We start from the raw sequence: 27310 nt of genomic DNA, 5'->3' as shown, positions 1-27310 counted from the left end.
CTCCCCAGTGAACTCTCCCGTGAGACTGTTTCTTCTGCTGCCTCAGCCCCCACAGGTTATTTTAGTCAGAGGCTTTGAGGCTTTTTTTCCCCCACCCTGGGAACCTGGGTTGTGTGGTCTGTCTCACTCCCCTGTTGTTCCTCCCAGCTTATCTGCCTATGAATGTGGGACTGCCTGGTCCTCCAGCTACTGCCTTGTCTTGCATCCTGTTCGCCCCAGCTGCCCATCTCCGCTCTTCATACTGGTCTGGATGAATGTTTCTTCTTTAACTTCTTGGCTGTTGGCCTTCCATACAGTTGATTTTCTGGCAGTTCTGGCTGTTTTTTGTTTTTAATTTTGTTGTCTTTCTTTTGGTTCAAGGAAGCAAAGCATATCTACCTACAGCTCCATCTTGGCCGAAAGTCCTTCTTTGTATATTATTCTGAAATATATTTCCCCAGGATAATTAACGTATCGTGGACACCCCTCCCTTCAGGTCATTCATTATGAGTAATGTAGTAGTAGCATAAGTGACATATACAGATGTTCCTTACTTCATTCAAGCACTTACCTGTTGCTGGACATTCTGGTTATATGCGTGCGTACACCATTATAATCAATGGTGATGCATTCTGTGTTCACCTTTCTAAGAAGCATGCAGCCTGTGTTGGTCCTAAAGATGGTCCTTTGTTTGTAGGTCAATGTACGAAATGGGATGAGCTTGCATGACTGCCTTATGAAAGCACTCAAGGTGAGGGGCCTGCAACCAGAGTGCTGTGCAGTGTTCAGACTTCTCCATGAACACAAAGGGTAAGAGCCCAAGAGTTTTAGTCCACTCCCCTTCCACACCAGTAAGGATCTCCAAGCTTGAAATGATAGCTGTTTTCCTTTTTAAAGGATGTACTAGCTTCCTGTAAAATACTGTGTATTTGTATATCCTTGTTTACAAAGAAATAGATCAGAAAATTAAAATGTTAACGAGCTTGAAAATATTGCTGGAAAACACTGCATTGAAAAATAAATACATGTTAGGTGTTTCTATAGGTGGAAACAGTCATGTCAGATGGCATGTTTCTTGAGAGCAAAGATATTTGTGTTGCTTTAATGCAGTGCACAGAGTGGGTAGTTAGAAAGTGTTTATATTGCTGTTTATAGTTAAACAGTGCTACTCTTAAGAGATCGACTGTCTTGTAATTCACTTTTATTTTATTCAATTAATATTTACTGAATCCCTACAGTTTGACTGACACAGGGCTAAAAGATTCAGAAGAATTTCTTGTTTCAAGGAAGATCCATAATGGCAAGATAGAGGCATCCTCTCCAAGATTAGGAGTAATACCCCACAATATCAGAGCCATTTATAATTATTATCTGTTACTATTTTCCCAAAATGTGGGTAAATAACCTTATCTCCACTTTCTTGGAAAGTGCTGGTTTTGGTATTGGGTTTCCGCTTACATTATTATAGTTCGAGGAGCCCCCCAGTTTGAGAATTTAGCCCAGGGAATGAGTCTACGCAAAGGGTTGAGTATAAATTCCTCTACTTATGATATGCCTCAAATCTTTGTAAGAGATGTCATCTTTATCTGGGTATAGCCCCAGGTTGGTCTCCAAGCCAGTCTGTAGTGCTTCCTGAAAGACTAGAGAACCCAGCTATGGGAGTAAACAGTGAGAAGGCAGCCTCCTTCAATCCTGAAAGAGGGCTGTTACCAGAACCTAACCATGTTGGCACACTGATCTTAGACTTCCAGCCTCCGGAACTGTGAGAAATCAGTTCTGTTGTTTAAGAAAAAAGGCAAGAGTGATCCTGAGAAAATGAAGTTGGTCCACTCTCATCCAAGGCTGCATTGTTTTAGAGCTATCTGGGGTTCGTTCTTTAATAGACAGCACCTGAAGACTGGTAGGCAAACAGGGCCGCCCCTCTTTTTTCTTTCGAGCAGAACAGCATTGTGGAGTAAAAGGGATTTCCCAGCCCTTGTATATAGAGAATTATATTAAGGGATAGATTATTTACTATTGGCTAACAGCAACAACAACATTAGCTGGAATACTTTTGGTAAGCAAAGGAAGAGATTTGAATGGTGATGTATTATGTGTTCTCTTCCTACTTGAGAGTATTCATCATTCAGGACAATGGGCCTGATTGACTAGACAAATCATGAGAAAGGAGCTCGGCACAACATTTTCCTCGAATGTACTGATTTTCTGTCTTGTTTAGGCACAAAAAGAGCACTCTCGGGGTAAATATTCCAACAGTCAAGACTCTGCCAAGTTAGAGACTGGGAACTACAGACCTGAGCCTAGTATTGGGCTGGCCAAAAAGTCATTTTAGTTTTTTCCATACAATAAAAGACGCAGCTTTCATTTTCACCAATAAATGTATTGATTGGAATATTTTGAGTATGTCGGCTGTCTCCTGCTGTGGTATAATGTTGATTGTTCTCAGTTGATGTCTCAACTTGATTGCTGTCAACTGCAACTGGTCTACCCGACCAGGGAGTGTCATCTAGCAAGAAATCTCCAGCATGAAACTTTGCAAAACCATTTTTTGACATGTTCAATCAGTCACCATACACTGCACAAATCTTTTTTGTATTTCAACCTTTTTTGAAATAATAAAGGATAATAATGCCGTAGATTGTGTATTTTCTTCCATCTTTAATTTTAAAATGTATGCACAAAAATTTAGCAATTTTGACGTTTTTTTTAAATGCATGCTGATATGACAGCTGTCACAATACAGTCTAACAAAATTGTTTTGAATGAAGTTAAAGACAACTAAGCACTACTAGAGCCATCATATGGAAAAAACCAAAGGAACTTTTTGGCCAAATTAGTATTAATAGAAAAATACATTTTATTTGGGCTTCCTTTATATTTATCTTCTAGACTGAAGTTGGCAAGTGAAGATTAAATTTTGTTATTGTGGCAGTATATATAACCCATTTTATAGGATTTTAGGGTTTTTTATAGGATTTTGAAAATCACGAAGTCCAATTTACTGCATATTTACCTTATCATGAGATTTTTATTTCATTTTTTGAAGAAAACTTTATTCTAAGTGCATAAGCTTTGGAGTCCAATCCACCCTGGATTCTAATAATAGATCCGTACACCCACTGTGTTGCCCTGAGCAAGTTACTTTCTTAGGGCCCAATTCTCTCGTTTTTAACATGGGAATAATAATGTGTACCTCATAGGTTTATTTCATGAATTAAGTGAATTTTGTGTGTGATTAAGTTTGGCATTTATGTAGCAGGAGACAAGTAGTTGCTATTCTTATTATCCGTATTGAACTCTTTTGTGTTATGTTTTTAAAAATCCCCTTTAGTAAAAAAGCACGTTTAGATTGGAACACTGATGCTGCCTCGTTGATTGGAGAAGAACTTCAAGTAGATTTCCTGGATCATGTTCCCCTCACAACACACAACTTTGTAAGTTGCAAATCTCTTCTCTCTTTGTGGCATGTTGGGTGCTTTGACCAGCAGGAATTTCTCAGAGGGATAAGCATATATGTTGTTGGATGGTTTAAGTCTCTAGTTATGCCATTGTTTAACAGTAAGGCAATTTTTGGCTTCATTATCAGAGATATACTTTATTTTTTTAAAGATTTTATTTATGTATTTTTAGAGAGAGGGAAGAGAAGGAGAAAGACAGGGAGAAAACATCAGTGTGTGGTTGTCTCTCATGTGCCCTGTACTGGGGATCTGGCCCGAAACCCAGGCATATGCCCTGACTAGAAGTTGAACCAGTGACCCTTTGGTTTGCAGGCGCATGCTCAATCCACTGAGCTACATCAGCCAGTGCGTCATAGATATACTTTAATTTCTAGATATGAATTTTGCAAATGTTGGGAGTATGATTTTTCATTCTTTGAAACCTCTTGGGGGTCAAGAAGGACATTACTTTGTCTTTTGTCACCTCTCATTTGTAATTCACAGCATAATTTACAACCACGTTCTTGTTATTCCAGGCTCGGAAGACCTTCCTGAAGCTTGCCTTCTGTGACATGTGTCAGAAGTTCCTGCTAAATGGATTTCGATGTCAGACTTGTGGCTACAAATTTCATGAGCACTGTAGCACCAAAGTACCTACTATGTGTGTGGATTGGAGTAATGTCAGACAACTCTTGTAAGGCATCATCCTTTTTAAAAATAATAGAAGGAGATGAGGTATAACCTTTAGAGGTTGCTTACTGTATATTTGACAAGTCAGAGTTTTGGACTTGTAAGTGAATTGTTGTGGTCTGGAAACAACTACTTTAGAAACATTACATCACTGAAACCATCGAGTTTTAGTCTGGAAAAACTCTCTAAAATGAGAAAATAGGACTATAAAGAGGTTGTCATATGGTGATACAGTAACAGAAAGAACAAAGGGATATAAAAACCAAAGAGACAGTGTCATTTATTAGTTTGCTAGTGGACATTATCTTCACTTCAAATTGGAGAAACTACCTTGAAATGATTTGAATGTACAGCCTTAAAAGACATTTGCATTCTTCAGGGGACAAACCAGTTACCAAAATATATTTCTGGTAGACAGATGTCTTTTAGTAAGGTTTAAATTAAAAGTACATATTCTAACTCCAGCTGGTGTGGCTTAGTTGAATGACTGCTGACCTGTGAACCAAAGGGTTGCTGGTTCAGTTCCCAGTCAGGGCACATGACTGGGTGGGTAGTGAACCAGGTCCCCAGTACGGGGTGTGTGAGGGGCAACCACACACTGATGTTTCTCTCCCTCTCTTTCTCCCTCCTTCCCCTTTGTCTAAAAATAAATAAAAACATAAATTTAAAAAATTATATATTCCAAAGTACCTTTTAAAAACTGTTAATAGGGGAAAAAGTCAAAGTTGAAGTTTTATCTTTTTGACTGATAAACAATGTAATCATTAAAACACAATGAGAACATCTTTTTTGCTTTTGTTTGACACATTGTTTTTGCAGAGAGACCTTGTGTAGGATAAATGACACAGGTCTTGGAGTCCCGCAGACATGGGTTAAAATTACAGTGTTGTCATTAACTAACTATAACCACCTCTGAGCCTTAGTTCACTCATCTGGAAAAAGGTTGTTCCGTCCTTGTAGTGTGCTTGTTATTTGAGATAACATGAAATTGCTGAGCCCAAGTGCTCATCTCACAGGTAGATGTGCCCAATTAATGTCATCTTATGGCTTTTCCTCTTATGGCTTCTGGTGCTGAATGTGACTTATTCTTCATATTTCAGTCTTCATCTCTGTGTTTCCAAGACAGGAAAAGCTCTACGTGACTTTTGTTATAAAAATGCCTTACTGGAGCTTTAAGAAATATTATTTTGACATAAGTATTTTGACACAAGTATTTCCTAAAAACACATAGAGCTTGTTATATGCACTGGCAGATCAATATTATTCACAGTTCAAACCCAGTTATTTGGATTGGTGATTTCTTTGGGTAGCCTAAAATGATCAGAGAAAATATGAGTAGGAAAAGTTCAGTTTGAGGATCTGTTAATTTGCAAGGCAAGGCAGGGTTGACTCTAAAATTTACTTCAAGTCTATGAACTAGTCTTTCTGTGATTTTATTTAGATTGTTTCCAAATTCTACTCTTGGCGATAGTGGGGTCCCAGCACTGCCTTCTTTGACAATGCGTCGGATGCGAGAGTCTGTTTCCCGGATACCTGTCAGGTAATTTGTTTTACCCAGCTTTTATAAAACTTTTTTTGATAGTTACATTGGGGTGGGTGGTCTTGAATCCTGAATACAAAAGAAAAGGATTCATTTGCATTCTTTCCTCTCTGTGCATAAATTCTTTGCTGCCTCTGTGGAACTTAATATTGGTGTTAGAGCAAAACGAAGAACTTTCTCTTTGTGGTCCTATAGTTATTGCATTCTGGAAAGTGACCCTGACTAGAGGTATCTTCTGTTGTTATGGTATGCCCCTTAATATCATCACATTTTTAAAACCTTGAGATTTTGCCTCCAGTATGTAGTGAGGTGAGCCTCAGGGAAAGGGTCCCAAAACTATATAAAGTGATGTAATAAAAATGAAACACTCAACTTTGAAATGCTTATTATGGTCTTGCATTGCTAAGACCATGGTATTTAATAAACTGGTATCTTAAAAAAGAATCTAATTAGTTTTTTAATATAAATATTCTTTCTAATATCCCTGTGAATTTGAATATACCTTGTATTTACTCAGTTTTCTGTCATTAAAATCAGAGTTTTGTGGAGTTCATGTCTTGCTTAGTGTTATATGTGACTCTGGTACTTAAAAAAATCTGTATCTTTGTCCAAAATCTTACTTTAATTATATAATGTTTAATGACCTTTATAAAGCTACCATAGAATTGTTAAAAGCAGCATATTTTAGAACAAGGGATTTGTATTGAAAAAATACCTGGACATATGTTTGTGCGGGATTTTACTTTTCTTGACAATTTGAAATGCACTCTTACCAAAACATTGTGCTTGCTTCTGAAGATTTCACAGAAGAAGCCAGGACTCTGAGAGCATAAACATTGAAGTAGAAGGGCATAAACCTGGGAAGGCAGTTTTCCAAGGCAACAGAGTGATTTCTGTTAGAAAAACTAACCTTTTATCCCTTGACTTCATGCACAGTTAGTTGAATCAGAACAGAATGTCTTTAGAGCACATAGTGAAAGCATTATACTTACTGTGTGTTTCCAGGCTGGTTGGTGGGGGAATGGTATTCTGAAAGAGGCCAGTGATTAGTTTCACAGTTAGATACTGCAACCTAGAAACTGAAGTACCGTTAATAGAGTCTGAGCTGGTTATGGGGGTAGAGGATGGACAGCAGATAAAATGCTGGCCTTTTTGTACACATGCTCAGCAGGTCTAACCATCTGTTAAATAATTTTCCTTAAATTTCTCAAATTTAGTCTCTGAATTAAACTGGGCAAATTCCAGCTAGCTTAGTAGGTTGGCAAATGCTAATCTGTTCTTTCTCAAAGATGGTCTAAAAATTTGGAGTGTTATCTAGAGGTGATTTGTTAGAAAGAAGACAACTTATAATGTAGTATTCTTTTCACGTGAATTCCAAGAGCATATATTATTTCCTTTTTAAAAATTTGCATGCCAAAACAAAGCACCTAGACAGAAGAAATTTTTTAAATGGAACATATTGAAAGAAAAGAAAATTTGTAAAAGGTCGTAGTACAAGTGGGGTTTATCCCAGAGCATCTTAATTAAGTCAGTAGTTGAGTAACTTTTCCAGGGGGGAGACCTAAGAGTCTGTTATGGAATCGCCTTTCTTCTTTGCCTAGTTCCCAGCACAGATACTCCACACCCCACGCCTTCACGTTCAACACCTCCAGCCCCTCCTCTGAAGGTTCCCTCTCCCAGAGGCAGAGGTCGACATCCACACCTAATGTCCACATGGTCAGCACTACCCTGCCTGTGGACAGCAGGATGATCGAGGTAATGGGGCCCTGTGGGGTGGAGATGGGGACCAGTTATTTGTGTGGGGTTGACTGTTGTGCCAGAGAATTGGGGTTTCAAATGTGATAATGTTGCAGTATTTTCTTAGGTCTCTGGACTTCCTGAATTTCTTTTTCATCCACTACATCTTTATTATTTTTTTAAAGATTTTATTTATTTATCTTAGAGGGGAAGGGAAGGAGAGAGAGAGAGAGAAATATCAATGTATGGTTGCCCCTCGTGCGTCCCCTGCCAGGAACCAGGAACTGGCCTGCAACCCAGGCATGTGCCCTGACTGGGAATCGAACCGCGATCGTGAGGTTCGCAGGCCCGCGCTCAATCCACTGAGCTACACCAGCCAGGGCTCATCTACTACATCTTTAGACTGGCTGAGTACTCTGGTTGGTATGTCATTTAAGTGGAGAACTAAAATTTTCTGAAGAAATGTTAACATTTGAACTTACTTTTGTATGTCAGATTTGAATAGGATTTCAGTGAGCTAGTGAATGAGATGAATAAAGAGTAGTTTCATTTTGGTGTGGGAAAGAAAATAATAGTGATGGAGAACTACAAACTCTCTGAAAGACTCCAAATGTTTTTACTGAAGAAACTGAAGGGTGAAGTCATAGGGTTTTAACATGCATATATTTAAGAGAGATGTACAAGTGCCCAAAACTGACGTTTTCAAACTGCTTTTTCTTTTCTTGGCTTTTGGTATATTCTGTTTGTTTGGTTTGCTTTCTAGTTCATCTTTAATAACAACTGAATACACTTAAAACACTTCCTTTGTTCATTATTCTTCTTTATTTCTCATTGCTTTGGTCTAGAATAACAGCCTGAAGGCTCTCCCAGGGCGTGGTCCAGAGGAGTGTGTGTGAGGGGAAGAGCAGGTGTTCTTCTCCAGGCCTTTGCTTCCTGTCAATTCACAGGGAGCTCAGACTGTCAGGCAGTGGACTGTCAGGAATGAAATATTCGCCGAGTTAAACATCTTATGTATTTCTTGTCATACTTCCATGTTTTTTTCTTTGTTTTGTAATAGAGCATATAGGAGTATAAAAATATTCTATATGGTATTGCTAATAGGTGAAATAAGTTTCTCAAGTGTGATTTTGAGGATGAAGGCATTAAAATTTTTTTTAAGAAGCAGTTCCAACCCAAGAACAATTCTAGATTTATTTGGTTGGTATGTCACTATTCTATTTATATCTTGTTTAGAAATGAAAAACAAGGGGGGAATTTATTCATAAATAATTGTGCATTTAATCTTACAAGTTTAAACCTCAGTCATGTTCAGAATGCTCCTCATTTGATGCAATACACGTATCGAGACTTTTCCTACCGCTGAAGAAATTTTTGAACTCATCAATTTTGATGCCTTCTCATGCCTCTGCCATTTTTTGTTTGTTTGACCTCTTCCACATTGGCAAAACTTTTCCCTTTGAGGACTTTTCTCATCCAGGGGAAACCAAAAATAAGAGTCATAAAGTCATTTGGGGTGAGATTGGATGAACAGGGAGGGTAGGGCATGGGGGTAATGTTGTTTTTGGTCCAAAACTGCTGAACACTCAGAGCATTGTGGGAGGTGAGCTTGTAAATAACCCATCATGAAATGGGCAAACATATTGAAAGAGTCATCAAAAGAAATTCACTGAAGCTGAATACAGCCTCTCACAACAACTCCAGTTGGTACACTGATACAGATAGGGAAGTCTGTACTACAGGAGGCCCACCCTCCAGAAGATAATTTTGTTTGTATCAGTTGGGTTTATAGGCCCTGAAAATCCTTTGTCTCTGATAAAAGCTTATTAGAGGCAACTGTGCTTTCCCTACATCATGATTTGTTCCTTGGAAAATCTCAGGGACACCTGCCTCTTCGGGCACAGCTTACCTCACTCAACCCTCAGATCACTTAGGCATCAGAGGTCCTACCAATCAGAGGTGACAGGGACTCCACAAAAAACTAGCTTTTGAATGTGGGGTCTGTTGTGGTCGTTTGTAGGGTGGAGTGTACTTAGAATATCACAAGATTGTGAGGAGGTCACGTGAGCTGTGAATTTTATCTCTACTATTGTCATGATTAGTCCTGATAATAATATAATAACTAGTTGTTTTTCTTCTATTATATGACTGGTTTCTGTGTGAATACTCTGATTCTTAGAGGAAACATTAAAAGTGAAAATTCTTGAATATTTGTTATAAAAGTAAACTAGAACTACTATTGTGCTTAATCCTTTCTGTACTTTAGAGACAGAGCAAATTCTGATTCTTTTTTTATCACATATGATTCAGCATTGTTCAAGTACACACTCTTGCTTTGTGTAAGCCATCTATATTTCTCTTTAATATTTAGGTTCCAAGATGATTGAAAAGTCCTTTCTAGGATAAATCATTCCAAGTGTAGAAATAAGCACAGGATAAAATATGAGGTACATAATAAGACACAGAGAAGGGAAAAATCCTAGTACGTGGGAATATAATTCCGGTCAATAAAAACAGATTGGGCCATGCTTTAACTAAAAACAAAGAATAGATTAGTTGGGTAATAAAACTAGCTGCTTCGTATTCTAATAAAATTCACGTTTCCTGTGGGCCAACGATTTGCCCACCTGGCAGTCGGCCTGTTGCACCTGCAGCTCCTGGGACTTGCACTGCTCTCCTGGACGTGCTCACACCGTCCTAGTTGGGGTGATGGCTTGGGAGTCCGTCGTCTTAAACACCTCTCTAGGTGATTCTTGAAGAGCTGCCAGGTGTGGGAACCCCAGAACCAGGCTTTAATTGGTAAACTCTGAGGATACTTTGGTGGGGCTGCCAAAGGCGGAGTGGGCTTGGTTTGTGATTTTTCTTTTAATCTTGTGACGATGTCATGGAGTAGGAGCATTGCCGTGGGAGTTGTGTGAAAAAAGTATCTTGTCTTTGCTGTGGTGACACAAAGAAAACAAAGAGACTAGGACTTCTCAGAAAAATATCCTTTTTAAGGATGTGGGTGCCAAGCGGTTTTATATTCTTGCTATTTATATACTCTCAAGTGAGGATATATAAAATGAGGATTTGGGTTTTGTGGAGGGCCTTGTGATTTAAACGGTTCCACCCAAACAGTTTGTAATAAATTCTAAAGATAGCATTTGACTTCTCACCTGTGAGTAGAATGCAGCTAATTTCAGAGCTTACCAGTGAGGTCTATGAGGAGCGTTTTGTGGGGCATAGGCCAGGGTCCATGGTGATGGTTTCTTGTTCTGTTTCTGCCACCTGCTGGCAGTGTGACCCTGGCCAAGTCTCTTGTCCTGTTACATGTTTTCTTATATGTAAAATGTAGGTTTTGGACTAGGGGTATTATGATCCTTTCATCTTTCCACAATTTTAGGCTCAGATAAAGTAATATAGCCATAGTGCTCACTCGTATCAAGTCCAGCTTCTGGTCCACGTGAGAGTAAATGCTCAGAGGAGTAAGAGTGAGTTTGTCAGTGGATCTCCCCTCTTTTTTTGAGCCTCACTGGAGCCAGATCCCCAGTCACAGGGAAGATCTTCGCTGATGGCAACTTTGCTAGCCTTCCTAAAGGAGTATGTTTGCTGTGTGCATTGCTTGCTTCTGAGATAAGAATTTGGTTTTCATTATATATAACAAATTAATATCAGTTCTGTTAATATTTGATAGTAACATTCTTGGAAATACCAGCCACTGACATTTGGTGAATTTAATTTTTAAAAAGTGTGCAATTAGACTTTCTGCATTTTAGAGGTTTTATAGTCTTTGTTTCTGCAAATCCTCCTCTGCCCCTTCCCCAGAGAGCATCTTTTCTAGTGCAGAAATTGACCGGCTTTCCTTTTCTGTTTCAGGATGCAATTCGAAGTCACAGTGAATCAGGTACTTGTCCAAAGTCATTTAGCAAATAGTAATGGGCTTTTTCTCTTTATGCTGGGTATCTTCTGTTGGCTTATCCATTTGTGGATTCTGTTTGTCTTGTCTGTTAAGCCTCACCTTCAGCCTTGTCCAGCAGCCCCAACAATCTGAGCCCAACAGGCTGGTCACAGCCCAAAACCCCTGTGCCAGCACAGAGAGAGCGGGCACCAGGATCTGGGACCCAGGAGAAAAACAAAATTGTGAGTATGGCCAATAGTATCTCCTGCAGGTTAGGGTTCAGTAAGAAAAACTTAGAATTGAGAGTGCTTTTAATTTGGGGGGAGGAGGGCACTCTAATAAAAAACATTTAATGAATCATAACTGTCAGTGCCATTTTGGGTATGCTAGCATTGGGAAAACTTGGTTTATTTAAGGGAGGGTGCAACTAACATGGTATTTTCTCAAAAGACAAAAATTGGAATTCTAGTTAATATGGCTGTCTATAATATGTCTAATATAGATATGGGAACAAATGGAGTTGAGTTGATCTTTGAGACCCTTGTTAAAAAACAGAACCTTGCCACTCCATGGAGTATATTTGATGATCTTTGTTTCAGAGGCCTCGTGGACAGAGAGATTCAAGTTATTACTGGGAAATAGAAGCCAGTGAAGTGATGCTCTCCACTCGGATTGGGTCAGGCTCCTTTGGAACTGTTTATAAGGGCAAGTGGCATGGTAAGTTTGGGGCCTTTACTTCAAGGCATGGAGTGAAGTCAAGTTTCAGTTGGAGAGGGTCTGCGGGGGGAGGGTCATCAAGCTCAGCGACTTGAGGAAGCACTCTCCAGGGCGCTGATTGCGTCTGCGCTTGACTCAGTGAAACTTCATGGCATTCTTTTTATTTATTTATTTATTTATTTATTTATAAAAAGATTTTATTTAGCCCTGGCTAGTGTGTGGCTCCGTGCGTTGAGTGCTGGCCTGCAAACAAAAGGGCACATGCCTGGGTTGGGGGCTTGCGAGAGGCAACCAATCAGGGTTTCACTCATCAACGTTTCTCTCCCTCTGTTTCTCCCTCCGTACCCTGCTCTCTAAAAATAAATAAAAGTCTTTTTTTAGTTTTGCCATGAAGACTCCTGTTAGAAGGTAGATAACATGTTGAATGCTTTTAAGAATCTAGTTTTTTAGCTTAAGGGTCTCAAAAATCAGGAGTGAAAAACAATGGACTTTTTTTGGGGGGGGGAGCAATTGACTTTAATGTCAGCCTCTCAGAAAGTGAGCCAAGGTCTCTGAATAAAGCAGAAAAACAGAAAGGTCAAGGAAACCATAATTTCTAGATTGTTTTGTGCTATACTTCCCCTGCTTTTCTGGTTCCTGTATATGATGTTTCATCCAGTCTATTTAAAATCACTGCTTTGGTGATTTTTAAGTTTTTGATTCTGTTTAGCAGTTATGAAAGTAAACAGAAGGGTTTCAGAGCAATCAAGATGGAGATTCAGATCCATGAATGAAAGCGCATTCATTCTTTTATGTAAAGAAGAGGCCGTCCGCCTTAAGCACAAAGACTCCTTTTAAGTATAAGTTTGGGTTCTGATTTGCTAGTTTCTGCTAACTACAAAGAGAACATTAAAAGGGATGAGCACAGCAGTTGAGACTGTCAGACTGATGGCAGGGACCATCATGGACAGCACAAGGAGGAGCAGAAACCCTCAAGAGCAGATCTCCAAGCTGGAGAAGCATCTTGGGCCACTTAGTGTGAGGCAGGCAGTTGGTGGCTCGCTTGTCCAAGGGTCCCTGTCTCAGCCTAAGGCCAAGGCTTACAACTCTCACTGAGTCAGTGCGACCAGGAGGAATGGTGTTTTGTTCTAGAAAGCAGGGGTATATATAATGTTTTAGAAAAACCTAAATGGTTAAATAGGGAAATGAACTGGTACTTAAAAAGGTTAAAAGCATTCCACATTTACCAATAATAGATAGTGCTTCCTTCTTCAATGATGATGATGAATGGTCAACTTAATATCTTAAAACATAGTAACCAATAAGAACGTCTTACCTTATTTGTACTATTATTTCCCCTCTGATTTTACTATTAAGGGACAGTAAGACGTTCCGGTTAACTACTTCATATAGCTACCCTCCATAAAAAGTTCCTTGGCTGTTTACCTTTGCCATTCATATTACTTGCTAATGTAAATAAGTACCATCCTTTAGATGTTTTAAGATTGCCGACTATGAGTTATTTGGATAATTTGGAGAGCAGACATTGTTTTGGACCCTGACCTAATAAAATCTACAGGCCTAGAGCCAGGTGTGCCTGGGGGCCTGAGACTGGGTACTGAGTCCTGACTTGCCCTGCCAGAAACTGATTCTTGACCTGGGCTGTGTATAGCTGAGTCTTCAGTATTCCCTGCCAGAGGCTGTGCCCATTTCCCACCACAGAGCCCCAAACAGGCAGCTTGTTGATTCATAACTTACCTTGCAGACAGTTGCATCTTAGAATTCATTCATTTCTTAGCAGTTCTTCCCAGGCACTCTAGTGCCAACTGTTCTTCTAGAGGCTAGGAATGAAGCAACAAACAAAACTTTGATAAAAATCTTTCACTGGAGTTTTTATTCCGGTGGGGGCAATATCCAAAAAAAGTAGAGCACATAATGTATTTTATGCTAAAGAGAAAAATGGAGGAAAGAGGTGTGTGTGGAGTGGCAGCCCCAGTTCACAGTTCTTGTAGATTGATAGAATGGAGTCTGCTGAGGAAGTGGCATTTTCATGAGGCCTGAGGGTGATTCATACACCTGGGGAAGCAGCAACAGCAGGTGCAGAGTGGGCCACTCACCTGGCCTGTTTGAGGACGTCAGGGAGGTCTTGCTGGCTTCAGCAGAGTCAAGAGGGGAAAGGCTAAGTAGGAGTGAGGCCTGGGGGTGGGGACTGTAGGGTCCCGTGGGATGTCATTCTAGGTCTGGACAGTTCCTGCCAAGTAGAAAAGTGTTCTTTTTGTGACTTGATATCCATTCTCCTGTTTGCCCATTGTCCCTACTTGATTGAATGCCTATCATGGCAGTCCTTGGGGTATTTACATGTAAATTAGGGAATGGGGTCAGAGAGAGTTTGGGTTTCTGAGTGAGAAACTGCATACTCATATAATCTGTTAGTGTAACTGTTCCCTGTAAGCTAGCGGACAGATGGGTCCCAGCAAGGGCCACAGGGCTCTGTGTTTGGTGTGACCCTGTTCAGTCTTCTCGTCAGTGACCTGCATGAAGACTCAGGTATTGTGGATGACTTTCACATAGTTGTGATGTATCTTTGGAGAATAGGATTTAGAGAGATGAGAGGATTTGAGCTGGCTGAGATGATGGAACAAAGAAGAGACCAGGGCTCTTGTGGTGGACTCCTCTCTGGCTTCCCTGCCATCCCACAGATGCGCAAATCCCTTGCTGGAGTAGAAGTTTGGAGCTGCCTCTTTCCCAGTTAGTAAGATCCTCCCTTTGGCTTCTGTCCCAAGGCTTCAGACCTTTCTACATCTTCTCTACCAAAAGACTCAACTCCACGTCTGTCCCCTCCTCCCCATCTTGACTCAAACTGCTCCAGAATGACCAATTGTGCTAAAGATACTTGTCCTATTGAGACATAAGGAGCCTGAGGTTGGGGCTGCATGGTTTACTAGGTCCATCTTCCCAGACAGAAGGCAGCTCTCAATGTACTGTGCATCTTCCATCCCAGGTCAGCAGCGCCTTTGCAGGCAGGCAGCCCTGGGCTCTTGGTAAAGACTTGTGGCAGTGGACTGGATGAGAGCCTGTGTGGAGGCCGTTGTTAAGTGGGCACTTTAGCTTTAGGTGACAGAACCAGAGATCACAGGGCAGCAGTTTGGGATCTGTCATAAGGACTGTCTCTCTGCCAGTCGGTGCTCCCAGAAAGGGAAACAAGGATGCTCCAACAGAGGCTGCACAGGTACGACGCGCCTGCTCTGTGGAAGCACTGAGTACCTTCAAGATGTTATTTAATTAATTCCCACTTTGACCACCAGAAGGCTGTGCTTTAGTAAATTCATTTGCTGTGAAAATCTGAGGTCCTATTAGGCTTTAATTAAATTTCTATAATCTGACATAAAAACACTTCTGAAGTTGGCTTCTTAATTGGTAACACACATAACGTAGAATTGACCCATGGCTATTTCTAAGGTTATATGAAGTGGCTCACAGTGATTGATGGTGATTAGTTACTCGACAGTATTGTAGTTGGAAGTGTTAGTCACTGGAGGCAGGCTGGGATTCTAATCTTGGTTCTGGCACTTTGGTTTCTGGCTTTGATCTGTGTCTAAACTTTTGTTTTCTGTAAAATGACAACAGTGTTTATGTCATAGACCAAATTTGTGAAGACACTGTACCAGTGTATAGTGAGCAATCAGTAATCACTAGGGATTCTTCTCAGTGGTAGAAAGCAAGGAAGCTTAATTTCAATATATCTTTCATTTTGTACAAGCCACTGTCTGAGGTCTCATGAAATGTGGCTTCTGAGTTTAACAACTGCTCGCTAAATGGCCTGCTGCCTAGCACTAGCCTTTCTGGCCCCAAAGGTTCAGAATCTCCCAGGCCGTTCATATCTACCCACTGATGTGATCCTCACAGGCCCAGGTTGTGACTGGCACACAAGACCTTGCCTCAGGATGCCAGGCTTATATAACTTTTTCAGCCACTTAAATAGTTTAGAAATTTGCATCATTGTTCATCTGTATAGGTACATGACTTTTGAATAAATGATTGACTATATCTCAAAACTAGGGATATGAAAAATAAAGATCATTCAACTGATTGTATTGACAACAACCTAATTTGCAGGAGACGTTGCAGTAAAGATCCTAAAGGTTGTTGACCCCACACCTGAGCAGTTCCAGGCCTTCAGGAACGAGGTGGCTGTGCTACGGTGAGTAGAAAGCTGGCTGGTGAGTAGAAAGCTGGCCTGTCCAGCCCCCCCGGAGTGGCAAGGGTGGTGCATGGGTGGTGGTACACAAACCACAGAGTAAGTGGGCTGCACAGTGCAGACCTGTGGTTGAAACTCCTCCCTTACAAGTGAAAGGGAGTTGCAGGTTTCCTTCTAGCTTATGTGGTTTTCAGACCTTTGGAAGAGCGAGCCTCTTTTGCCAAGCTACCCCCTTCCACTGCTTTAGGTCTCTGGGCACACTGTTTCTTATAGCATAGGTTCTGTCTTGAGCTTTGGTTTGAGGGAGGAGAAGTAGGTTCGATTTTGACATTTCCATGAGCTCTAGATAATGGCCAAGTTGCTTTATTCTGGGTGTTAAACCTTCAGCTTTGAAATCTTTGAGTCACTATTTAGACTTGTAGCAGCAAATTGAGTATTGATGCATTCCATCAACACGGGGTCCTGGCGACCCCTGTGGGGAGAACTGGGAGTGTATGCTGAAAGAGAGAATGTTCTGCCCTGAAACGAGGCCAGCGCCGAGGTGAATTGTGGTGGGTTCCTTTGATGGCTCAGAACACCCACTGGATTATCTGTAGTCATGTGTGTGTGGTCTGCCAGCCATGCAGATTGTAAGCATGGGTGGTTTTGCGAACACATGGGATTCGATGTCAGTGCAGAAGCAGAGTATATCTCTTTATGATGAAACAAGGGAAAGTTCAGAGCCTTCTCTTGTCCCCTGCAGTAAAACACGGCACGTGAACATCTTGCTTTTCATGGGGTACATGACGAAGGACAATCTGGCGATAGTGACCCAGTGGTGCGAAGGCAGCAGCCTCTACAAACACCTGCATGTCCAAGAGACCAAGTTCCAAATGTTCCAGTTGATTGACATTGCCCGGCAGACGGCTCAGGGAATGGAGTGAGTAGACTGACTACAAAGTCTGGGCTCCAAGCATCAGTTTGTCTCTAAATCACAATCGGGATTAGGAAAAGCCAAGTCTGTTAAGTGATTTCTGTGATATTTTTGCACATCTGAAAAAGAGCCTGGGGGCTGAAGGAATGTCACTTTCATGTTCCTCGCCCAAGCTGAGGCTGCCCCACTGGGGCTCAGATTCAGCTTTCAGCCACTGCCCTCAATATGCCAGACACCCATGGCAGGGCCCTCTGGGCATTAAGTGTTGGGTGAAATTTTTATTTTATTTTATTTTAGGGTGGGAGAAAGGGAGAGAAATGTCGATGTGTGGTTGCCTCTCGCATGCTCTCTAAGGGGGCCTGGCCTTCAACCCAGGCGTGTGCCTTGACTGGGCATCGAACCAGCAACCCGTGGTTCTCAGGCTGGCACTCAGTCCACTGAGCCACACCAGCCAGGGCAATTTTTCTTTTGGAGAAAGTTATTCCTTGGCACCTCTACTAACACTACCCTTTTGTGTGTTAAGCTAAGCTGTGCTTGTGGTATAAAAAAAATCTCATGTTCTACCATGCATTTTAGGAAATAACTAGTCACAATTACTTTAGGAAAAAACTAGATATAAAATTCACATTGTAAAATTCGCCCCCTTCAAGTGTACAATGCAGTAGTTTTGTAGTGTATTTGTGCAACCATCGCTAATTTTAGAACATTTTCAGAGTGTATCAGGTCTTTTGTCTGGCTTCTTTTAGCATGTTTTTGAGAGGTTCATCCATATTGTATATATTAGTGCTTCATTCTTTTCTGTGTCTGATAATCCATTGAGTGGATATATGGTGAGAATTCCTTTTTGAGTAAAATGATGCTTAAAGAAGAGTCGCTCAATTTTGCTGTGACTGTACCTTCATGGTAAGGCACCATGAGTCCCCACCTGAACCAGTGCAGGGCCAGCCCCTGAATGCAGCAGCACCGGAAGCCAGGCCCTCAGGTGGTTTGTTTCGTAGCTGTAGTTAGAAGCTGCTTTCTAGCCACGCCCTTGAACTGTTTTTAATAGTTATTTTTCCCTTTACAGCTATTTGCATGCAAAGAACATCATCCACAGAGACATGAAATCCAACAGTATCCTTTGGTGGTAGTTTCATTTGACTGCTGAGTTCTAAATTTAGGAAAACAGCAGGGGAACTTTTAAAATTTGTAAAAGTTGAGATACACTTTTGGGTTATGCTTATAATAGGCTAGTTTTATTATGCAGTTTAGTATAAGATGGGGTGGGGCTTTCTTGTCTTTCATGTTTTTTCCCCTAGTTGTGGAGTGCGTGTATCTGGTCATAAAATAGTTATAAGCCAAGTAAGTGTAAGATTTTCAAAATTACTTATACTTGTCTGACTTCTTAAATATATAGTAAGTTTCCTTAGAGGTTACTATTAAAATCACTTCTTTCTAAGACAATGTATTTCTGCAGAAATAATGAATTAAGGTTTTTTTCACACTAAAGGGCATGAGATGTAACAATTTTACATCTCCCTCCCTCTTCTGGCTTTTCTCTTTGAAAGGAGTGTGGTGGTACAGGCAAACTTTGCTCGGTGGCCATGAGTGGCATAATAACTGCATTGAGTTGGGTTATGGGTTACGGCTTATTTGGGGTAGAGGTCTGAGGAGGCATGGAGTACCTTTTTGTAGTGGGTGGTTTGGGACCAACACATTATGCCATGAAAGCAGACACCATAGATTTTAAGGAGGTGTGAACTGAAAATCAGCCATAAACTGCCTGACTTCTGTACCCAGAAATGAAGTGAGTTTGGTCCTGATTTTGAGGTTACCAAGTGGTACCTGTTCTACTGAGAAATGTCTTAGGATAGCATTCAGCACTTAGAGGGATTTGCTATTTTGTTACTTACATTTTTGAGGGCAGAATGCAGGCAGAAATGAAGGTAGGTAAAGAATCAGCAGGCCATGCTTGGCTGAGCAGCACTAGAAGGCAGCCTGCACTCTTAGAAGTCTTGGGGTTTAAGGCACCTACATTATGTGGGAAGGTCACAGGCCAGGGACCTGACACATAGATGTGTGAATGGGGCTGAAGCTGAATCATCTTGCATTCCCCATGTGCCTCCTGAAAGAAGACCTTTCAAGAGCACTTTTTAAAACTTCATAAACCCTAGCAGATCCAGCCCAGAGAAGGCTGGGGCAGATGGGAGGGAGAGAGATGCTGTGCTAGTAAGAACTTTGGTAAGTTTTTAAAAATTAACCTGACCAGTGTTTTGAAACCAGAGTCCTTAATAAGCATTGAGACATATTTCTCCATGAAGGCCTGACAGTGAAAATTGGAGATTTTGGTTTGGCAACAGTGAAGTCACGCTGGAGTGGTTCACAGCAGGTTGAACAACCCACTGGCTCTATCCTATGGATGGTAAGGAGGCGAGGCTCACACTAGCACGGTGCAGGGCAGAAGGGGTGCCCTGAAGTCTGTGTGCAAACCTAAAGGATTTCTCCACATTTCCCCAAAGTCCAGGCCACCTCAGTGATGTTTTCGGTGACCTCAGACAGCCTGAGGTGAATTTGGGTTTCCTGGAGAAAGCTGGTGATCAGAACTATGCTGACACAGCTTGGAGGAGTGGGTGATAGGAAGGGATACCCGAAAACTAGGATTTCTGAGCTTGAATTGGCAGCATCTGAGCATTGTTGGGGGGCGGTTGAGAAAAGTTATAGGGGGTAGAGGAAAGGCTCCCATACCCAATGGGAAGGGATAGTTGGGCCCCTCGATCTGTTAAGGGCCCAGGTGGTGATGAATGCACCTTTTGTCCCTGTAGGCCCCCGAGGTGATCCGAATGCAGGATAATAACCCTTTTAGCTTCCAGTCTGACGTCTACTCCTATGGCATTGTGCTGTATGAGCTTATGACAGGGGAGCTACCTTACTCCCACATCAACAACCGAGATCAGGTACGTGCACTGCCACAAAGGACTCAACCTCTGTGGAAGTCCCTGGCTTCCAGTGTTTTCACTGTTAATTCATGTGTTCCTTCAACTGTTTTCTTTCCCTCTCAGATCATCTTCATGGTGGGCCGAGGGTATGCCTCTCCAGACCTTAGTAAGCTATACAAGAACTGCCCCAAAGCAATGAAGCGGCTTGTCGCAGACTGTGTGAAGAAGGTTAAGGAAGAGAGGCCTCTTTTTCCCCAGGTGAGACTTACTTCAGAGGTGTTGGAACAGATTGAATTAAAAGCAGAAGGTCTTAATGAGAAGTAGGGAGGGAAGTATGTGTTTGTTTTTTTAAATAGGGAGGGCTCTGTAAGATATTACAGGTGAGATGAGCAGTGTCTTTCAATTTCCTGATCAAAAGCTGCTGTGAAACTGCCAAGACTCATGTAACAAGACCACTTGGCTTTGTTTTAGATCCTGTCTTCCATTGAGCTGCTCCAACACTCTCTACCGAAAATCAACCGGAGCGCTTCTGAGCCATCCCTGCATCGGGCGGCCCACACGGAGGACATCAATGCCTGCACACTGACCACGTCCCCTAGACTGCCTGTCTTCTAGCTCACTTTGCACCTGCACTCAGGCCACTAGGGGAAGAAGGGAAGTCAGCAGGCACCACCTTTCTGCTCCCTTTCTATGGAAGCAGAGAGCTTGTTTTCAGAGAAGCTGCTGCTAAGGGACCTTCTAGACTGTTCACAGGGCCTTACTTCATGTTGCCTTCTTTTCTACCCTTTCTGGCCATTGGAGAGGGAGGCCATTCACAACGCTGGTTTGTCCTGCTCTCCGCCTGCATCCCCCTTGCTCATGAGCTGAGCCTCTTTCAAGCTGCACCAGTGGCTGCTGATGGCGATACGTGATCTGGGACCCTGGCTATTGGCTAAATGAGTATTTTTAGGGTAAGAAAAAGAAGTTAGAGGGAAAATGAAGGTAGGCAAACCAGCCCTGAAGGGGAAACGTGGATAAAGTTTGAGTATCAGGTCCTATGAGGACTGCTTATATCACAGGAAGTACTTGTCTTCAGTTAGTGGTGTGGCACCAAACAGGTAGTTTTGCACATAATGCACCAAACAGCCCAGGACTGTCGTCTCGGCCGCCTAAAGGAGTCTGCTTTGGTACTGTGGGACACTTCCATTTCTTGGAGGTCTCCAATGCATTGGGATGGTTTTCCAGAAGAGGGCCTGGCCTGCCCCTCCCAGTTTCTGCCCTCTCAGGGAGCAGTCTTCCATCATGCTGAATTTCGTCTTCCAGGAGCTGCCCCTATGGGGTGGGGCCACTGGCCAGCTTTGTCTCTCAACAATCATAGCGTAAGTATGCAAGGAAGCCAGGAATACAGGTTTTCTTGATTGGATTTTAATTTTGTTTTTATTGCGCCTGATGAAATAGTTATTCAATGGCTCAATTATGTTATTTTAATAAAATAAATTAAATGTAGGCTTAATGGCTGTTTCTTTTGAGCTGTTTGTTCATCCGTTCTGGAACAGGACTCAACAAGCAAGGAAATGGGCCCAGAGTCTTTGCTGAAAGTGAATTCAATTCAGCCTTTGCCTGTGTTGTCACCCTTCACTAAAGAGTTAACTATAAAAATTATGTATAAAGCACTCAGGTAAGAATAGATTTTTTTCTACCCACACTTTAATGCACTTTACAAAATATTTGATATCTCTAGCTATTTATAAAAATACATAATTCAGGGTTAGAATGAGTTCTGATTCACAAGATTATGCTCCTTCAATTAAAATCACAACTGATGACAGATTCATGCTGAGGACTACTGCTGGGTCAGAAACAGGAATTTTTTGGATGCTGTTCAGTGTTCACAAGTTAAAGCCAAGCTTTACAGGTAAGACTAGATGACTTGGGTAGGAGCCACACACAAGAGCACATGTGTGCTGAGTCCTCAGCACAATTACCTTGGAGCCTGTGCCCACAGGGGAGAGAACCAGGGACATGTTTCTCAGGAGGCGTGAGTACAAGATTTCTTCCAGTTGTGGCCCCAAAACCAGCCAGAACTGAGGGGCTATTCCTCTGCTACTCTGTACACTTCCTGCTATTTCAAGAGCCTCCCTTACACAGAAGAAAGTTTATACTCTACTTACTAAATATACGGCAATGAGACTCCTGCTCTGATTTGGGACACTAAGGCGTGCAGTGCCCATTTTTTGCCTCTGGAAAAGCTCTGTATAGTTTTGACCACAAATACTATGGAAATTAAATGTAGGAATCCACTGTAGGAGTGAAGAATCTGTTGAAGTGAAGAACATGAAATCTGTTTTAGGGGCAACTGCATGTTGACTGTTTCCAGGGAGCTAAAGCTCATGAAGGACAGGAGCCAAATTTGTTTTAAAAGCAATCAATAGAAACTCAGCCTGGCTGTTTAGCTGGTTCCCCCTGAGGAACCTGAGGTGCAACTAAGATATTAACTATAAAAGTAGTGATTCCATACACTTGTTGGGTTATTTTATATCCTTCACTCTTGTGGCTGTAATAATGGAGAATGGGTGAGACCAAGATTAAATACAACCCAACTCAAATCCAAGCAACATGCCACCTGGAACTGCAGTAAAGGAAGCTCTGCTGGCAGAGCCCAAGATGCAGGTGACCCATGTATTCCTCAGGGTTCTGATGACTCCACACCAGACAGATGCATGAAGAGATCCCCAAGCTCAGTCATGTCAACATCTTCATTGCTGGGGACATTCCGACTTTCTCGGTTCTCAATGAAATCCCAGAGCCGCACTGAATTGAAGAACTACAAAAATAGCCAGTAAACATGCCTGGTTATTATAAATGGCAACATGAAGACTGGTAGCTTATTATTTTTCTTTTACCCATTTCTGGTTGCAAAAGCTATTAGAGAAAGGGCCACAGGTGAGTGAGTCTTCCGATTAGAGATGGCAAAGTCCTTACCCTCACAGTGCCTTCAGAACTGAGCTGCTTCCGAGGTTTCTCAGGCTCGGCTAGTCGCCCATCAGGGTAAGCATGACGGTAAAGACATTTGCTTCCAAATGGGCAGGTCCCCTTGCCTTGCTCAAAGTACTTACAAGCTTTTTTCCTAAAAAGCAGGGAAAAAAATCAAGGTAGTGGGAAAATCTAAAGTCCATATAAACCACTGATTTCCTCCAATGCCAGAACTGGGTCAACCTCATGTTATAGGTAGGGAAGCAGAAGCTCAGAGAGGATGGGACGCTGATTTCCAAACTGCTGGATAAAATTCCCACTGTGACATATGGCCTCACACAGAATTTAACCTGCATGAGGGCACTCCACTGTTCTGAGACGTTCTGTTCTGTTCCAGAAAGGCCACAGGGAATGTAGGCTTGATCCATCATTCCTCAAACCAGCTGTCATGGGTCCCAAAGTGCTGAAGCTGGGCTACTGCCTCAGTTCCGAGACCCCAGCAGGAGCTCTACCCAGGGAGTTCCCTTTCTCCAGGCCAGCAATGATGTCAGCGTGACCACAGGAAGCCTTGATTTGGGAGTCACAGGGAAAGTGGTGAATTTTAGCTGCCTAAAGTTAAAGGTCTCGTTGCAATTTTCCTTGGTCAACACCCTCTGGAGTAAGGGTTCTAAACTATGTGCTGTAGACCCCTCCTCTTTGAACAGTTTTTTTTTTTTATTTTTTAAAAGATTTTATTTATTAGAGGGGAAGGAGAGAGGGAGAGAAACATCAATGTATGGTTGCCTTTTGTGCATCCCCTGCTGGTAGTTGGCCTGCAAGGAACCGGTTTGCAACCCAGGCATGTGCCCTGACTGGGAATCGAACCGCGATCGTCTGGTTCGCAGGCCCGCGCTCAATCCACTGAGCTACGCCAGCCAGGGCTTGAACAGGTTTTAACTGCATAAAATGCAGGTTTATGAAGTACAGGTATTAAAATGTTAATTTTTTTCCACTTTTGAATTGTACCTACAGATGCCTATGTTAAGAACCCCTGCTCCTGAGGAAAATGACAACCAAATACAGAATTCCCATTTCTTGTTCAAATGAAATTTTCATAAATGACCCCAAGTTGAAGAACATCCAGGGGGCAGCTGGGGTATGTGTTGGTAGCAGATGACGACCCCAGAGTTTCTCAGACAAGGGGACGGTAAGAGACCAGTGATGAAGGTCTCTTAGACCCTAACAACTATCCACAGAGGGGGAAGGAAATGTGCTGCTTGCCTGGGTGCTACTCCCACCAGGTCTGATTCCAGCACACGAGGCCAAGGGAGTGGATTCAAGCAGACTTGTCCATCTGACACTTTTCATGCCCGCCCCCCCAAGGTTCTAAGCAAATCTTCAAATGACTGCTCAAGCAGTTCATTCTTATCAGAGTCTGTTGGACACAAGCTTTAAACTCTAGTACCCACCCCCCACGCCTTATCTGGTCACCAAGGACTTAAGTTTTCAATTCACTTTCACTCCTTGTTCTCGGCTCTCAAATTCAACTATTACACTTCTGGTTACAGAGCACTCCCATATCAGCTTGTCGTTTCAGTTCCCACAGTTGAAACCCTTAGGATGCCAAACTGTGGCCTGTCAGTCATTTCTTTGTTGGCCTCCTCCACCACCAGGTTCCAACCTCTTCACACTACCACAGAGGAGCATCTCCAATGGGTCACCTGTTTTGCCCCATTAGACATCTCTACATCATTCTACATACCTTTCAACCTCAGTCACCACTCCCACTGCTCTCCAAACGCAAAATTTGTATCAATTGGCATCCATGCCACTCTGTCCGGTCACTCTCAACACACATGGTGAAGAATTCAATCTTCACAGCTTTCTGTGACACTCCCACCCATGTAGATCCAAGTGTGTTCCCTGCTGTGACATCTGGCTTGGGCCTCTAATAATTTGTTACCAGAAAATCTGTATCATACTAATCTCTATTCTATAGCCCCCATTGGTGCTTAGCTTGAAGGTTCCTGGCCTGTGGTGAGTACTAGTAAATGTTTGCGGAATGCATAAAAACATTGTCATCTATGGAAACTAAGGCCAGGAAAGATTCAAACAGCAATAACGAGAATTTTTGGACAACTCCAGCAGAGCTCCTTTATACAGACTGAACTCCTCTGCCTTGCCACTCCTGCCCTCTGGTGGACACATGACAACATCACATGAGGAAAATATGGTAAAATACCAAGCCTTTAGCAATTAATATGCAACTTAAAGGAACCATTACTGCTTCTCCTAGGCCTGAACTTCTTATAGATAACCAGAAACACAAACCTTTTTAAAAGACCTAGCCCTGGCTGGTGTAGCTCAGTGGATTGAGTGCGGGCCTGCAAACCACACGATTGCGGTTCGATTCCCAGTCAGGGCACATGCCTGGGTTGCAGGCCAGTTCCCAGAAGGGGACTCATGAGGGCAACCATACATTGATATTTCTCTCCTTCTTTCTTTCCTTTCCCCTCTAAAAATAAATACATAAATCTTTAAAAAAAAGACCTAAAGTCACTGCAGAATGAAAGCAGGATTCTTTAAGAGGTTAGACACTTAAAAGAAGGGAATGGCAAAGAGGTGAGTTATCTTTATAGAAATAATAGTTTTTATCCAACAGCAGGCCAAAATGGATGTGTGTTCATTCAGGGTAGATAAAACTGCAGTGGTAAAATCTAATCTTTCTGGCCTGAAGAACAAGACAGAACTGGAAGAAATAAGCCACTGGAAAGGGAGGAAGCAATCTCACAAATAAAAGGCCCAAGAGGTGGTGCTCCAAAACACTGTGCATTAACTCTGCCCAAACCTCTGAACCCAGTGTGGCAGGCTCAGGGCAACTCAGCTAGGATAAAAGAACAGAACTGAGGTTTGAACTGCTGCCCAAGAGTTTGGGTTGAAACAATATACCTACCTTCCTATTATTAAGATAGAAACATCACAGGAGTTTCAGCCAAGAAGGAGGCGTAGGTTGAAGAAACTGCTTCCTCGCACAACCAAAAGGAGGATAACAACAAATCTAAAATCAATAAACCAAAATTGCCAGAAAATCAAACTGCATGAAACTCCGACAACCAAGGAATTAAAAAATCAACCAGAACAACCAGACCCATAAGGCAGACCATGTGGCCCAACTCAGAAAAACCACAGTGAGGCAGCTGAGGGGTGGGGCTGAATTACAGGGAAGACTGAGACTCAAAGCTGGCTGTGGCCAGGGCTGCTGCAGTGGGAGATGCTTCCAGTCTGACTCGAGACTGTTGGAAAGTGTGCTAGAGACTAGCAAGCGAGCTGCACTGTTCCCTCTCTGGCCCCTCCCTAACTGGCAGCGCAGCCAAGAGGGTTGCTCTGCCTGGGTTAATACCTAGGACCACAACCTATCAGCTGCGTCAAGACAAAGAAATATGGCCCAAATGAAAGAACACAGCAAAACCTCAGAAAGGGAACTAAGCGATGAGACTGCCAACCTATCTGGATGGAGAATTTAAAGCCCAGGTAATCAAAATGCTCACAGAACCGATTGAGTTTGAGTTGAAAAATGATAAGAACAAATGAAAGATACCCAAAATTAAATAAAGCAAAATATTCAGGGAACCAACAGTGACAAGAAGGAAACCAGGATTCAAAGCCACTATTTGGAACATAAAGAAGAAATAAACATTCAATAAACATCCAGAAATAAACTGGATCAGAACAAAGAAAGAAGAATCCAAAAAATGAAGAGAGACTGAGGATTCTTTGGGGCAACCTGAAACGTTCCAATATCCAAGTTATAGGGTGCCAGGAGAAGAACAAGAGCAAGATATTGAAAACTTATTTGAATAATGAAGGAAAACTTCCCCTAGTCTGGCAAAGGAAATAGACTTCCCCGAAGTCCAGGAAGCCCAGAGAGTTCCAAAGAAATTAGATCCAAAGAGGAACACACCAAGGCACATCATCATTAAGTTACCCAAGACTAAAGACAGAGAGAAAATCTTTGAAGCAGCAACAGAGAAGGAAACAGTTACCTACAAAGGAGTTCTCATAGGCTATCAGCTGATTTCTCAAAAGAAACCTTGCAGGCAAGAAGGGGCTGGAAAGGAGTATTCGGAGTCATGAAAGGCAAGGAACTACATCCAAGATCACTCTATCCAGCAAAGCTTTCATTTAGAATGGAAAGGCAGATAAAATGCTTCCCAGAATTAAAGGAGTTCATCATCACCAAGCTCTTATTATATGAAAGGTTAAAAGGACTTATCTAAGATTAAAAATATGAACAATAAAATGACAACAAACTCACGACTAGCAACAAACAAACCTAAAAGAAAAGAAAAACAATGAAAACAAAAACTAAGCAAACACCAGAACAGGAACGGAATCAGAGA

The 27310-nt window shown here is 42.0% G+C and overlaps 2 protein-coding genes across 2 annotated transcripts in view; one reads left to right on the top strand and one right to left on the bottom strand.

Moving 5' to 3' along the window:
• Nucleotides 1-21464, top strand: part of RAF1 (Raf-1 proto-oncogene, serine/threonine kinase) — an 82838-nt gene extending 61374 nt beyond the window's left edge. Inside the window, exons 3-17 of the mRNA XM_037050863.1 lie at nt 677-789; nt 3311-3413; nt 3953-4110; nt 5548-5646; nt 7248-7401; nt 11236-11263; nt 11372-11499; nt 11857-11974; nt 16070-16154; nt 16894-17070; nt 18131-18177; nt 19347-19465; nt 19866-19997; nt 20103-20237; nt 20451-21464. Of these exons, the coding sequence (XP_036906758.1) occupies nt 677-789; nt 3311-3413; nt 3953-4110; nt 5548-5646; nt 7248-7401; nt 11236-11263; nt 11372-11499; nt 11857-11974; nt 16070-16154; nt 16894-17070; nt 18131-18177; nt 19347-19465; nt 19866-19997; nt 20103-20237; nt 20451-20594 (1740 nt within the window). The 3' untranslated portion in view covers nt 20595-21464. The remainder of the gene's footprint in view (nt 1-676; nt 790-3310; nt 3414-3952; nt 4111-5547; nt 5647-7247; nt 7402-11235; nt 11264-11371; nt 11500-11856; nt 11975-16069; nt 16155-16893; nt 17071-18130; nt 18178-19346; nt 19466-19865; nt 19998-20102; nt 20238-20450) is intronic.
• A 119-nt stretch (nt 21465-21583) lies between these two features.
• The window catches only part of MKRN2 (makorin ring finger protein 2), a 47116-nt gene continuing 41389 nt past the window's right edge, over nt 21584-27310 (bottom strand). Inside the window, exons 7-8 of the mRNA XM_037050877.1 lie at nt 22941-23085; nt 21584-22782 (exon numbers count right to left, since the gene is read on the bottom strand). Of these exons, the coding sequence (XP_036906772.1) occupies nt 22645-22782; nt 22941-23085 (283 nt within the window). The 3' untranslated portion in view covers nt 21584-22644. The remainder of the gene's footprint in view (nt 22783-22940; nt 23086-27310) is intronic.

This window comes from Sturnira hondurensis, unplaced genomic scaffold (genome assembly GCF_014824575.4).
Source record: "Sturnira hondurensis isolate 20B ecotype Veracruz unplaced genomic scaffold, ASM1482457v3 Scaffold0000867, whole genome shotgun sequence".
Classification (NCBI taxonomy): Eukaryota; Metazoa; Chordata; class Mammalia; order Chiroptera; family Phyllostomidae; genus Sturnira; species Sturnira hondurensis.
This window is presented reverse-complemented; position numbering and strand designations above follow the sequence as displayed.